The 13,377-nt window shown below is 37.1% G+C and overlaps 2 protein-coding genes across 3 annotated transcripts; one reads left to right on the forward strand and one right to left on the reverse strand.

Annotated features, from left to right (window-relative positions):
* Positions 1 to 3,599: 3,599 nt before the first annotated feature.
* On the forward strand, positions 3,600 to 4,592 carry LOC149422956 (uncharacterized). The gene has a single exon (XM_089632791.1). The coding sequence runs from the start codon at positions 3,919 to 3,921 to the stop codon at positions 4,555 to 4,557; it is 639 nt and encodes a 212-aa protein (XP_089488917.1). The 5' UTR covers positions 3,600 to 3,918; the 3' UTR covers positions 4,558 to 4,592.
* Positions 4,593 to 8,809: 4,217 nt separating this feature from the next.
* On the reverse strand, positions 8,810 to 13,243 carry LOC149422957 (small ribosomal subunit protein uS11). 2 transcript variants are annotated; one of them, XM_089632395.1, is made up of 3 exons: positions 13,173 to 13,243; positions 12,729 to 12,968; positions 8,810 to 9,123 (listed from the first exon to the last, which is right to left on the reverse strand). In XM_089632395.1, exons 2-3 carry the CDS (start codon positions 12,963 to 12,965, stop codon positions 8,905 to 8,907), a joined length of 456 nt encoding a protein of 151 aa, XP_089488521.1. In that variant the 5' UTR covers positions 12,966 to 12,968; positions 13,173 to 13,243; the 3' UTR covers positions 8,810 to 8,904. The 2 variants fall into 2 exon arrangements, with proteins under 2 accessions (XP_089488521.1, XP_089488522.1); XM_089632396.1 differs by having other exon boundaries at positions 13,070 to 13,209.
* Between the last annotated feature and the right edge of the window lie 134 nt (positions 13,244 to 13,377).

Consider the following 13,377-nt stretch of genomic DNA (forward strand, 5'->3'; position numbering starts at 1 on the left):
TACCCTCCCACATTAGAGTGGGTGGATGGAGTAAACCATGTCTCCGAGATAGCAGCCAAAGAAATAAAGTTTGAATTTAATAGGGGAGATCAGATTTGTTAGAAATAGGACTTCAGCTATTCCACTGAAGTATTCTGAAATCCTGAAGAGTCATTTTGAATAAATAATTTTAATGTGGAAATAATAGAAGTAGCGTTGGACCGTAGATTAGTTTGAGAAGAAATTAGGTCAGTTAGAAGCATAATACGAGTTTGGATAAATGAAAAATTGTCTTGGGAGAGTTTTTCAGAAAGTTTTAGAGAGTTCATTGAGGACGGATTATAATTGTTTGCACACACATATGTGGCATTTGAAAGAGATGAACCATTGGGATTTAAGAGCAGTGAGTTGTGTTGTTGCTGATCGTATCCAGGAGCAGGTTTAGAGATAGCGTTTTTGTATATGAATTTAGTTAAATGAGAAGAAGTTGTAGAGGAGGGAAGAGGGTTGGATGAGGAGTTGCTGGATAAAGCCTCGGCAAATGATTTTTTGACAGGTGGGAATAGTTTAGAAGCCTGCAGAAAAGACAAGTTCTGAGAGGCCATAGAAATTTTTTTTTTTGTAGCTGTATGTGAGCCTGAGCAGTTAAAACATTTAGGTGAGGAGGAAGGACATTGGTCAGCTGCGTAGTTTTCTCCACATTTAAAACATCTGGGTTGAGATCTGCATGCAGCTTTGGTATGACCAAAACGGCAGCAATTGAAACATTGAGTAGTGGGATAAGTATACATTTCAACTAGTAATGAGTTGAAGAATAAATATATATGGGAGGGAAGAGATTGACCTTCAAAGGTGGTAACGAAAGATTGGGAGGGCTTCCAGGAAATTATACCCTCAGAGGAGTCCTTGTAATTTAGCCTCCTGGCTTTTATGGGATTGCCAATATGTTGGGGGGTTGAAAGTGAAGACAGAATTTCTGCGATGGACAGATCAGTGGAGATACATCTGACCAGGCCCATGCGAGTGACATTGAAAGTAGGGATATATGCCTTGAACTTTGAATTAGATGAAATGAAGATGTTTTTGATGAAACTGTTGGCAGCTAACCTGAGAGGAATTCGACGGAGATTCAGAAGCGACCCTCGGATTTTACACCTCCAGGCTTGGTTGAAAGGTTCTTGCTATTTGATAGGAATTTGCCAAATTCAAGAGGGTGGATGGTTTTTCCTTGCTCAGTTTTTTGGGCGTATACTATGAACGGGCCACGGGAATGAGGAGAATAAAAGTTTGTTGGAGGAAGTTGAGAAAGTGCTGGTGAGGGGGACTGTGAAGTTGAAGGCGAGTCAAGTTTTATTGGGGAAGAGGGATTAAATTTCCGTTTTTTGGTAGAAGTCAAAATGACAGAATCACTGTCAGAAATTTCTACATTTTCCCCGTCTGGGGGCTTTGTAGGCGGTCCAGGAGGAAAATCGTTCTCCATTATTCACAACAGTAAACAACTACAACAATAGTATGGAAAATGACAGAAGTAAAAAACGTTTATAAATATCTGGAAATCAGGAGCGAAAAGTGACTCCTGGAAGATCAGGAGGGAGAAGAAACCTCAAGGCACAACACACTACACTTTTTTTTTGCCAGAAAACAAAAAAGAATGGTATAAAATTATTTTTAGATAGAGCAAAACAAATCAACTGATGACAGCCAAATGTTATTGTCTTTTTAATTCTTAAGTTTCTTTATTTTAATAGTTAATTGATAGTTAATTTAATAGATAATTAATTTAATTTTAATAGTTAATTGCCTTAAATATTTTTTTAAATAAAACATTCCGCTCTTATGTGTGATTGTTATTTCTAATTGTCACATGTAAAAATTATTATAAAGTAGAACTTTTTTTCATATAAAAAGTATTTTAATTTAATAATTATAAATAATGTACACATTTTCTTATTACATATAAATTTTGTTATCTGGCTGTAAGTCACACCAATTTTTGAGTACTGAAAAATTGTAACTTATTATGAAGAATTCAGACATGCCATAAAGTAGCTACCTGTCTTATATACAGTGGGGCAAAAGTAATCACTCGATGTTCTTTTGCTGTAATTTTTTTTTTATGATAAACTTTGGTACTGCTAACTTGTTATTCCGCATACTTGCCGAGTAAACCGATTCATGTCTTGTCGATTTGTATTCTGCGTTGTTTACTTCACAAATGTCAAAACCGAATTGACATTTGGCGCAAAAGTTATAGAGTTTTCCAATAGGGTGATTAGTTTTGCCCCACCCTGTATAATATTTTAACAAAAAAAAATCTATACTTTAAATTGCAAAATTGGAACTTATTTGTCAAGCATTCATACCGGTCTGCGCTTATTCTAATAAGATATTACACAAAGTGACCGGTATAAAATTTTAGAAACTGGAAAGTTTTTTTCCGGAAGAAATTCTCTAAATCAGTCATACTCAACCTTTTTCTTCTGCGGGCCACATTCATATGTTTGTAAAGCTACGCGGGCCGCAACACTATACTGGTATGACAAAAAATATCATGAAACCCACCACCCCCGTTTTTTTAGAAAACCATTTGAGATTTATAAAAATATAACCAAAACAGAATAATAATAGTACACATCACTTTCAGCATACCCATCGTTAAAAATTACAATAGAGAAAAAAATAAAACTCAAAAGTAACATGTATCCAAGCGTTTATTTTGAAATTAGTGTGATTTTTGACATTGGGATAAATTTTCAACAATTTTAGACAAATCGGGTTTATAATTGCTGCATGCTATAGGTAACGCAACGAAAGAAGGAAGCAATAAAAATGCTTAGAATTGATGTATTGGTCTATCTGTGTGAACGTCAAGCGCCGCCCACTAACGCGATAAGGCTCTCTGTCTTGCTTACGCTCACTTATTGTAACTAGTTAGAAGAGAGGCAAGTTTTAACAATACCGTTACGGGGTATACTTACGGGGTGTCCTATTCATTCAGTTCGTAATTTGATTTAAACATACGTGCACCTACATATCGCAAGTGAAATAATTACCAATTTTTGAATTTAAAATAATAAATAGTTTTCATCATTTTTAATTCGAATTAGTAGATTTACAGAGTGTTTTTAAAGTGTGCAAGTGAATATTTATTACGACATCATGGAGTCCTGTTACAAAACGGGACGTGGCAAATCACTGAATGGACAAAGTCGTGAAATTTTATTCCGCGTGTTTAATTATTTTATGCATAATATAAAAAACGGTGGTCAATTTTTAAGCATGACTGACTTATATGATTTGACGTCTAAGGCAACTGGAGTATCGCAGACTAGTATTCGACGTATCGTAACTGGAGTGGCAAAGGAAGCAGAAACACAACCGTCATCATCGTCAACTCAACGACCAACCTTCAGCACACCAGGGAAGAAACGACGCAGACTATCAACCAAATCAGATGTAGATGATTTCGATAAGGAAGTTATTAGAAGATGTGTGTATGATTTTCATTTAGTTCATAAGTCTTTGCCAACGATGAAAAAGATTCATAGAGTTCTGAAAGGGGACATCGACTACGCAGGGTGTATAACTACGTTAAGGAAATTTGTTCACAATTTGGGTTTTCGATGGAGAAAAACAGAAACAAACCGAAAGTTGCTTATTGAAAAAAATGATATCCGACTTAAACGTACCACATATCTCACTAAATTAGAAGAATATAGGAATGACGGACGTCCAATTGTGTATTCTGATGAAACATACATTCATAGTACACATACAACACCGCGTGCGTGGACTGACAACTCCAATAAAGGAGCTAAAGTTCCTGTGTCTAAAGGCAAACGTCTAATAATACTTCATGCATGCAGTGAAAATGGTTTTGTACCCAACGCACTGTTAACATTTAAATCTGATCAGAGGACTGGCGACTACCATGGTGCTATGAATTCTGCCAATTACAGAAAATGGATCACGGAAAAGGTTTTGCCAAATCTGGAACCAAAATCTGTGCTTGTTATAGACAATGCGTCATACCACAATGAAGAATGCGAAAGGATCCCGACATCAAGTTCAAGAAAAGGAGTTATGCTGACCTGGTTGGAAAAGCATGGAATACCGTATCCGATTAAAAACACAATACCAATATTGTATGATATTATTAAGCTCCACAAGATACGAGTCAAGAAATACATTCTGGACCAATTGCTGGAAAAGCATGGTCACTCAGTATTGCGTCTGCCACCATACCACCCGGAGCTGAACCCAATCGAACTCTGTTGGGGAATAATAAAAGGACGCGTAGCTGTCAGGAATGTTACTTTTACGATGGATTCCGTCCAGACTTTACTTGGAGAAGAAGTTGTCGCAATTAATGCCCAGACATTCAAAGACATTTTTAGAAAGGTCAAGGAACAAGAGGATAAATACGAAAAATTAGAACCCAAGATCGATACTTACACTGATGAATTCACAATACATCTTGGGGAATCAGATGAAGATACCTCCGTTGGATCATCTTTGGGATCTTCAATCAGTGGGGAAATAAGTGGTATAGGTGAACTTTTAGATGATTCTGACTAATGTGCTAAAGGTCCAGTGGGATAGTTTTTATCGTAAATTATTGATATTATCTCACTGTTCTTAAAAATTTTGTTGCTTATATTTTCATTTCATTTATATACTTTTTATTTCCATCATAACTTTATTTATACTATTTTTTTCTCATGTTAAAGTATTTTATCATGTTAATATGTACTGACTTTATTATTTATGTAAAAGCCCTCTGGGCGCAAAACAAAATAAATAAAGAAACAACTAACAAATTAATGTTCTCCAAAACGAGCTTGAAAAAAAAATCATTTGTCATATACTTGGTTTATAAATGTGTAAAATCTACTACTTAAGAAATTCTAAAAATTATAGTACTTTATTTAAAATTAAATATCTAGTCATATAAACATTGGGAACTCATATGTCATAAATATATTGGTTTATAAATGTGTACATTCTAATTATACAATTATAAATGTTCTCTAAAAAATAGTATGGAAAGAATCTCCTACTTATGATCTCACTGAAGAAACCACTCATTCACTCTGAATGCAATTATTGATGTTTTCCGAAATGACCCTGTAAAAAAAATCACATCTTTGCGATTCTTTCAAAGACATAAAGAAACCATCCCTTCGTTAAAATAGATAAATAAATATTCTAGGAAACGATAAAATTTTGGAAATGTGGGTTAATTATACTTCTAGGAAATATATCAAATTAACATTAAACATGCTTTGTAAAATAAATATTTCTGGTCAGAATAATAAATATTCCCCGAAAAACAATTAGGTATAAATTCCAATTGCCGTAATTTCCGTGAATTAGGGTCATTATCGATGGAAGTTTGTTATGTACAGCATTCTTACATAAATGACTAAGAATTGTTAGCAATACCATTGTCTTTTTTAAGAATACCTACCCATTTGAATTCAATCCTGAAAATTATCACATTAGTTTAGAAAAAAAAATGATAAACTTCAATATTTCAATAACGATGTCGTAAAACAAAATAAGTTTTATGTGGACCGACTTCAACACGCTTTGGCTTAGAGTTCTCAATTGTGAAATAATCATCAATTGTTTTTTTTTTCAATCTTAAATCGAAACACGCTGTATGTAAGTTTTGCATCTGTGTGAGTACTGTGATGAAGCCAACTTAACTTGCGAGACCTATACCCTCAATACGTCATCAAGGTGAGAATCAGTAAGTCGATTCCTGTTTACGTTTTTTGCATATTTCATTTTGGAACATAAATGAACCTTTTTGGAATATGATGACTCACAAAGATTTGTTGATGCAAACAATGTGAGGAGCAGGCAGGCACAATTTTTGACAGTCTTGTATTTTCAGGAACTAATTCCCAAAAATGGATGTACTCCTTCCCCTCTCTTTTTTCTTCAAAAATAGCTTTCAGATTAGTATCATTCTTAAATTCGATAAATTCATCAAAAAGCACTGCATAATCATATCCCAATGTGGCTAAGTGTGTTAAAGTTGCTGTTTCTAGGTGTCAGGGATTTTCTATAACAATTCTTGATACTACGTAAGTGGAGATAGATCTAGCGTGTGCAGTAGCAACACTCTTATACCAGATCTGATGTTGACACGACAACGACTATCCTCTTCGGGTTTCAATGTCTGTACATCTGTAAGTCGCAATTAATCTCAAATTAACGTGATATAGAATGCCAGATTTTCTAAATCATGTTCCTGATATTAAATGTATTGTGGGCCGCACAAAATAGCTTAACGAGCCACATGCGTTGGTTGAGTATGACTGCTCTAAATGATGGATATGATATGATCCCTATCAAAATCCATTGCATAGTTTAGAACAGGGGTCTCCAAACTACGGCCCGCGGGCCGTGTCCGGCCCGCCAGTGTCATCCATCCGGCCCGCGACATCTTATGACCATTTTCATCAATCAGGCCCGCGACAACTAATGGCTAAAAGCCCAGCTACACTACTCGCGAAGTTGATCGAAGTTGACCGAATACGATAGTGTGGGCACGAACTTCGCTTCGCTTCGGGCAACTTCGCTTCGCTTCGCCCGACTTCCGATTGTTGTCGGTAAATGCGCCCGAGTCAAAGGACTCGATGCGTCACGGCATAAATAAACCAATCACTGACCGGTTGGACTGAGTTACTCGCGAAGTTGCACGAGTGTGTGGGCACGCACTTCGAACTTCGGCTAACTTCGTCGAGGACTTCGCCGAAGCGTCGAAGCGAGTAGTGTAGCTGACACTTTAGACCTTACTCAGAAGGGGCGAATTCACCGCAAATTTTTTCGTGCGAATATATATGCTCATTGGCGAGGTACTGGGCACCAATACATTGCGTCCACAAGTATCGCGCGAAAAATACGGGCGCAAATCGTGTGTAGTTCGCCAGACTTACGTCTAGTTTACGCGGGAACTGCAGAGCGAGTACACGTATCAAGGGAAATGGAGCGGCAAAATTGTGACAAGGAATGGTTCCAAATGCTCGCGCGTTTCACCCTCCTTCTGGATGCAATATAAGCGCAAAACGATACGTGGCAAAATCGCCCCCTGGTCTTATTGTTTTAATTGTGATTGTGATAAGGTGGATAAAAAACTCAGAATCTTGGTTTTATTTACATGCTAGGCAAAGCTTAGTGATAAGTATAATACGCAGAATACGCTTATTCACTCCTTGCTTATCTACGGAATTTTAGGTTGGGGAGGTTCTTACAAAAACAATCTAAACTGAGTAAAAGTTTCACAAAGAACCATAATTAAAGTAATCCTTTCTCAACAGAATCACTAACAGATTTCACGTCATATCTGGGGGATTGGAGTGAGATTGAAGTGAAATGATTTATGAAGAAATATGATCCCTGTAAATTTTACTCTCCACTTTTTACTTTTACTCCCCCCCCCCCGTGGACGAAAATATGGGTGTCTAGAAATTAAAACAGTTTTGGCCCTCCGAACTCACTGGAGTAGTCAATGTGGCCCTCCGGCTGAAAAGTTTGGAGACCCCTGGTTTAGAAGAACTAAGTGCACAAACAGACAGATGCGGATAGCGACTTTATTTTATACTATTTTGAGATTAAGTTGCAAGAAATAATATAGGTAGATAAAATATGTATATATTTTTCTTTACATCCAGAACAAAATCATGTCCACTTGAAGAGGCCGTACCAAGGAGAAATCGTTCCTCCGTGAGCCACACTGTCCGACTCCATGTCTGAATTCATACCAAGCGGATTTGCTGAATATCAAGCGGAAGCTGCCGAGCCCCGCCAAGTCACCCGAGTTTCCCCATACACAATGAGTTTTGGCTTGGAGGGGGCTATCTGGCTCTGCCGTGTGTCTAGCTTTATAGTTTCCCATAAGTTAGTGGCAGACCTCCGCAACAACCACATATCCACTCGTTGGAACTTTTCACATATTTAATTTCAGGGAGGAAAATTACGTTGTATTCTGAACTTTCGAAACCAAGATAGATTTACATGAATCATGCAAGTAAAAAACTAACTATTGCCTTAAATTTTATATTAGCTGAAGTCCCCGGTTTTACAAAGTTTTTCGTGATCTAATGTAAACAGTGACCTTCCTCTTAATTTGTGCTAAAATTTATCAAGTCTTGGAATAGAACTGTAGATTTGTGTACAAATTAAACCCACACCGCCCGCCCTCCACGAACACTACTTTATATAAATATTCTATTGGGCCAGGGCAGACGTTGTCCTGCCACAGATCGCCTTCTATATAGACCGCATTTTATATAGACCTGACTTTATGTAGACCGTCTTTTATTTGGTGGCGCTGTTGTCAAGTATTTTATGCATTTGACATTCATAGAATACATGCACAAGTCACATGCATCGTAGATATCTTACTAGCTGTAACCAACCTTACAGATTCAAATAATTTCATTGAAATCGGTTGGGCAGTTTCGGGTATTAGCATTTAAAGAGATTAGTGTGTCCTAACACAGTGACGTGTGACTTTTATATTTTAAGATAAGGCAATAGTTCGATAACTGGCTACCCATTTACGTACCACATTAAATGGATTTATCACAACCCAGCTTTAATTTGACTTTAAAGCCGCCTTTGACTCTGGCAAGGGCACAGATTATATAGGCTTGAAAAGGGTAGAGGTTGTAATTAAAAAAACATTTTGAACCAAGTTAACTCCGGCTTCAATGGCTAGAAACTTGACCATGTCAATGTGCTATTATCAAAGCTTCTTCAAATCACACTTTAAAAAGCTGCAGTACGTCAAACAGGATGAATCAAAACAACAAAATAGATGTTAAATGTTTATATTTCCTGTATTACAATAAAATAACGGAACGACAGGTCTGGTGTGAAATATAAAATAGGGTGACGAGGAGTGAGCTTCTACAGCCTGCGTCCACGGCGACCTCCCTTCCTGCGGGTGGTGTCTGACGGGATGGGGGTCACGTCCTCGATGCGACCGATCTTAATGGAAGAGCGGGCCAGGGCGCGCAGGGCTGACTGCGCTCCGGGGCCGGGGGTCTTGGTCTTGTTGCCTCCGGTGGCACGCAGCTTGATGTGCAGGGCAGTGATTCCCAGGGTTTTGCACTTCTCGGCCACATCCTGGAAATAAAACAAATATCAAATAAGTATTTAGGTTGTAACACAAAAACGAATCAAGGACTAAAGGACTCTATCGAGCAGAGGCACTGGACGTCACTACTTCGTGAAATCAGTGCACAAGAGAGATTGCTATCACAAGTCCATTACACGGTTCCATGGCAACTAAGAACAGTGGCAATTCAACACACTTTTTAAAAGTGATATTAAGTCATTAATAGTGATGAAAAAGACCTATAAACCTGACCTACCGTAACCTATGTAAACCTAGTTTATCACTATTCAAAAGTGTGTTGAATCGCCACTGTCCTGAATTGCCAGTTTTCCTGATTATACAGACATCACTTGAAATTATCAGCTGAAATTTTGCGCTAGTATAGCATCTGAAATCAGTATAAGCTGATGATTACAGTAGAGTCCCTCGCACTGGACAAACCATATTTGGTATTTTTGCCAAAATTTATACATGTTTTTATTATTTTTGGACTTTCCATTGTGTTAATTTTTATTTATAAGTTTCCATCAATACCAGATTACTAGAAGTCGGGCTCCCCACTGCTCAGAATACTAATGGAGGGTAATAATGTGGATTCTTCAGTGGACGTCTTCAATTTATCACTTAATAAATACAATTTATTCAGTTATGAATAAATGAATAAAAAAAAATTTAAATCCATTTAATTGTAATTTAATTATTTATGAATTATTAAATAAATTCCCTATTTTAACAGTTAACACAATTAGACATTATTTTGAGTACAGTCAATTTGCAACTAGGACAGGTATTTATAGCAGTTCAACAATAGTAAAACAGTGTATAAACTTTTACAACCACTTTAGCAGCCTCGGTGGTCAAGGGGTAAGGCTCTCGACTAGCATGCTGGAGGTTGCAGGTTCAAATTCCGGCGTGCGCATATAAATTTTAATTGATTAACTAGCTGTACCCCACCACATGCTGCTGTGGCTCAGTCTGTCTGTGCAGATATAGAAAGAATAGTGCGTGTTGCTTTTACATGCAACAGATGGCGCTGTTTAAAAAATATCTCTTCTTCTTCAATGGCGCTACAGCCCATTTCGAGCCTTGGCCTCCTTTAACATGAGCCTCCACCGCCCTCTGTCCTCGGCCGTCGTCTTCCAATCTGCAACATGGAGTAGTCCTCTGGCATCTTTCCTGACATCGTCCTCCCATCTCAGCCTAGGTCTGCCCGCCTTTCGTTTGCCTCCCGGGTGTCCTGTTAGAACCTTCTTTGGTACACGTGTGCTTGGCATTCGGTGCACATGTCCGGCCCATCTTAGTCTTTGGAGCCGTAAATGAGTAGAGTCTGGGAGCTTGGTAGATGTCATATAGCTCCTTATTGTGGCGGATTCTCCATGCCTCTCCCTCTCGCACCGCTCCTAAGATTCTTCGAAGTACCTTTCTTTCGAAGGTGTCCAGCCGTTCCGCAGACTTTGCTGTCAGTGTTCCCGCCTCACATCCATAGGCCAAGACCGTTCTAATAATTGTTTTATACAGGGTTATTTTGGTTTTCCTATGGACGTTTCGGGATTTGAACACTGGCAGCAACGCGAAGTAAGTGTTGTTAGCGGCTGTGATGCGCTTTCTTACTTCTACTGGGTCTTCGTTGTCCTGCGTTATGATGGAGCCCAGGTAGGCAAACTCTTCGACCACTTCAAAGTTATAGGAGTTTTTAAAATTCACTTTATCTTTTATTCTGCGGTGTGGGGTTCTGGTTTGCATCATGATTTTAGTTTTGTTCTCATTGATTTGCAAGCCCACCTCTCTTGCTGCAGTCTCCAAAGGGTCAAACACCTCTCTTACAGCCTGTAAGGATCTTCCAACAATGTTAAGGTCGTCTGCATATCCAACTATTTGATTGCTTTTGTAGCAAATGTTTGAGTCGGTAGCAATCATTGTCTTCCTCACGACGTGCTCCAGAACTATATTGAAGAGAGTGGGAGCTAAGCCATCACCTTGTTTCACCTCCTATCCTTACTCGACATCGTGATCCAACCATCGTTGCTTTTACAAGCTTGACTATTTTGGGCGGTATACCGAAATTTAGGAGTATTTCAGTTTAAAAAATATATATGTATATATATCTGTCACAGGTGACATATGTATAATGTAGGTATATAAAAACACATGCATATTCAAATAATGTTGTGTCAAAATTTCAAAGCTCGGTGAAGAACTATCGCAGATTTAAGATTTTTAACAAACAAACATTTTTATTTATACAGATTTGTGTTTTTTCACAAAAGTGAACATGAACTCCGGATAAAATTTTACTTAAGACTATAACAAATATGCATAATTACAAAAACAATATTTCTTTTAAGAAACCCAGCCCAAGAACCTAAAACCTATTTAAAAAAAAATAGGTTCTTAGTTAAGGTTTAATTAGAAAAGATAAAAGAAATAGCCCAAAAAAACTATTTTATTATTAATTATAGGTTATAGTTCTATCAACATGACAGTTGGCCGTCATACTAATTTTATTATTAATTATAGGTTATAGTTCTATCAACATGACAGTTGGCCGTCATACTAAAGGCGTAAAATATTAATTTTTATTTGAACAAAATAACTATTATATTAAATGCACTATTTTCCATTTACGACACTGAAAATAGTTGTTCATTTAATGGTAATTGAGTTAAATCAGAGTTATTAAAAAAAAAATTACCAAACTTTGAAATGGGATTCCACAATGCGCATCCCTTCTGCCAAAAACTAGCTGAAACCAGGGTGATGCTTTGCTCATACGTTGGTTGTGGCAAAAAATGTACAGAACTTGATCCACAAATTAATGTACAGTGGACTGAAAAATTTACTTACTTGATCCACAAATTAAATTGCTTGCAATAAGTAAAACACTAAACGGTAATTATTTACCTAACTGACGCACTTTTAGGCATAGATTATGGGAACTATTTACTTGCACAAAATAGGTTATAAGCCTGGGTTAATTATGTAATTTAGATTAAAACAAAACTTTTAGAAATATCAAATCCATACTAAAAAAATCCAAAATAGTAGCAAAGGAATTATTTCATCAGGGAAATTTTTAACTTTGAATAAAAAAATTTGAATATTAATGCATCTTTTGGAATCTCTCCCGAAGTAAATGAGTGTTTATTGTATAATTAAGATAAAACAATGTATTATTTCCATAATCTGTGCCTATTATAAGTGCGCTGGTTAGGTAAATGTTTACCACACTCTAGTATATTTTAGAGCCCTAAAATAATGCCTCAAAACATACTGGATAAATTAAGACGGGTTGCTTTACTGAGGGTGTTCGGAGTAAGAAATGCAGCAGTCTCTACCCCCAACCTGCGGGACTCAGCAAAATATTTTGCAAGTTGTTTTTTTTTTTTTTAATTTTGTAAATAACTTCACTATCAGAACTGACACAAATATTTGTAGGTTTCATTTTGCAATGTGTGGCGGTCATAAAACTATGACATCTTGACGTGTCCATTTCTATAACGCCGGTTATTCAGCTAGCGTGATAACTTGATTCTCATATGATGCAGAATGATAAACAACTTACAAGGAGACCAAAATTCTTCATCAAGAAATAAATTTGAATGTGTAAACATACCTGAGCGGCTAACATAGCTGCGTAGGGAGAAGCCTCATCTCGATCAGCCTTTACTTTCATGCCACCAGTAACTCTGGCGATTGTTTCCCTGCCAGATAAATCCGTAACATGTACGAATGTATCGTTGAAGGATGCAAAGATATGTGCAACAGCGAACACTGTTTGTCCTTCGCGAACCTGGGGCCCAAGGGATACCTGGACCTCCTCCTTCGCTACTTTATTCCTCTTAGGTGCCATATTCTGAAAATAAAAAATAATCAGTCAAACTCACGGCGAAACTTGACATTAGGTTACGTTCGCACATTTGTAGTTATCACAATAATCACTGTGCATTCACTAACTTCAGGGGTTTTATGTATTAAATTAACCGATGGGCAAAGTAAACACCGAAATATTTAGTACTTTACATCAAAATATGTTATATTTCACTTCAAAAATACTCACTGCAAAATGCAGCAAACCCGCTGTCACAAAACGGAAGTTTGAAAAGGCTGATGGCCACCAGTGTGGCACTGTGCAATAATTTCCGTGATTACGAAAATATTCTTTAATGGTACTTACCTAATCGTAAAATTAAATATACTTCTAATAAATTTAGGCATTTTTTGCGTTAATTTGTTAAAATGCAAAATAAATTGAGGTATAGAAA

Source organism: Hesperophylax consimilis, chromosome 6, assembly GCF_061612785.1.
Source record: "Hesperophylax consimilis isolate HC1 chromosome 6, BYU_Hcon_1.0, whole genome shotgun sequence".
Taxonomy (NCBI): Eukaryota; Metazoa; Arthropoda; class Insecta; order Trichoptera; family Limnephilidae; genus Hesperophylax; species Hesperophylax consimilis.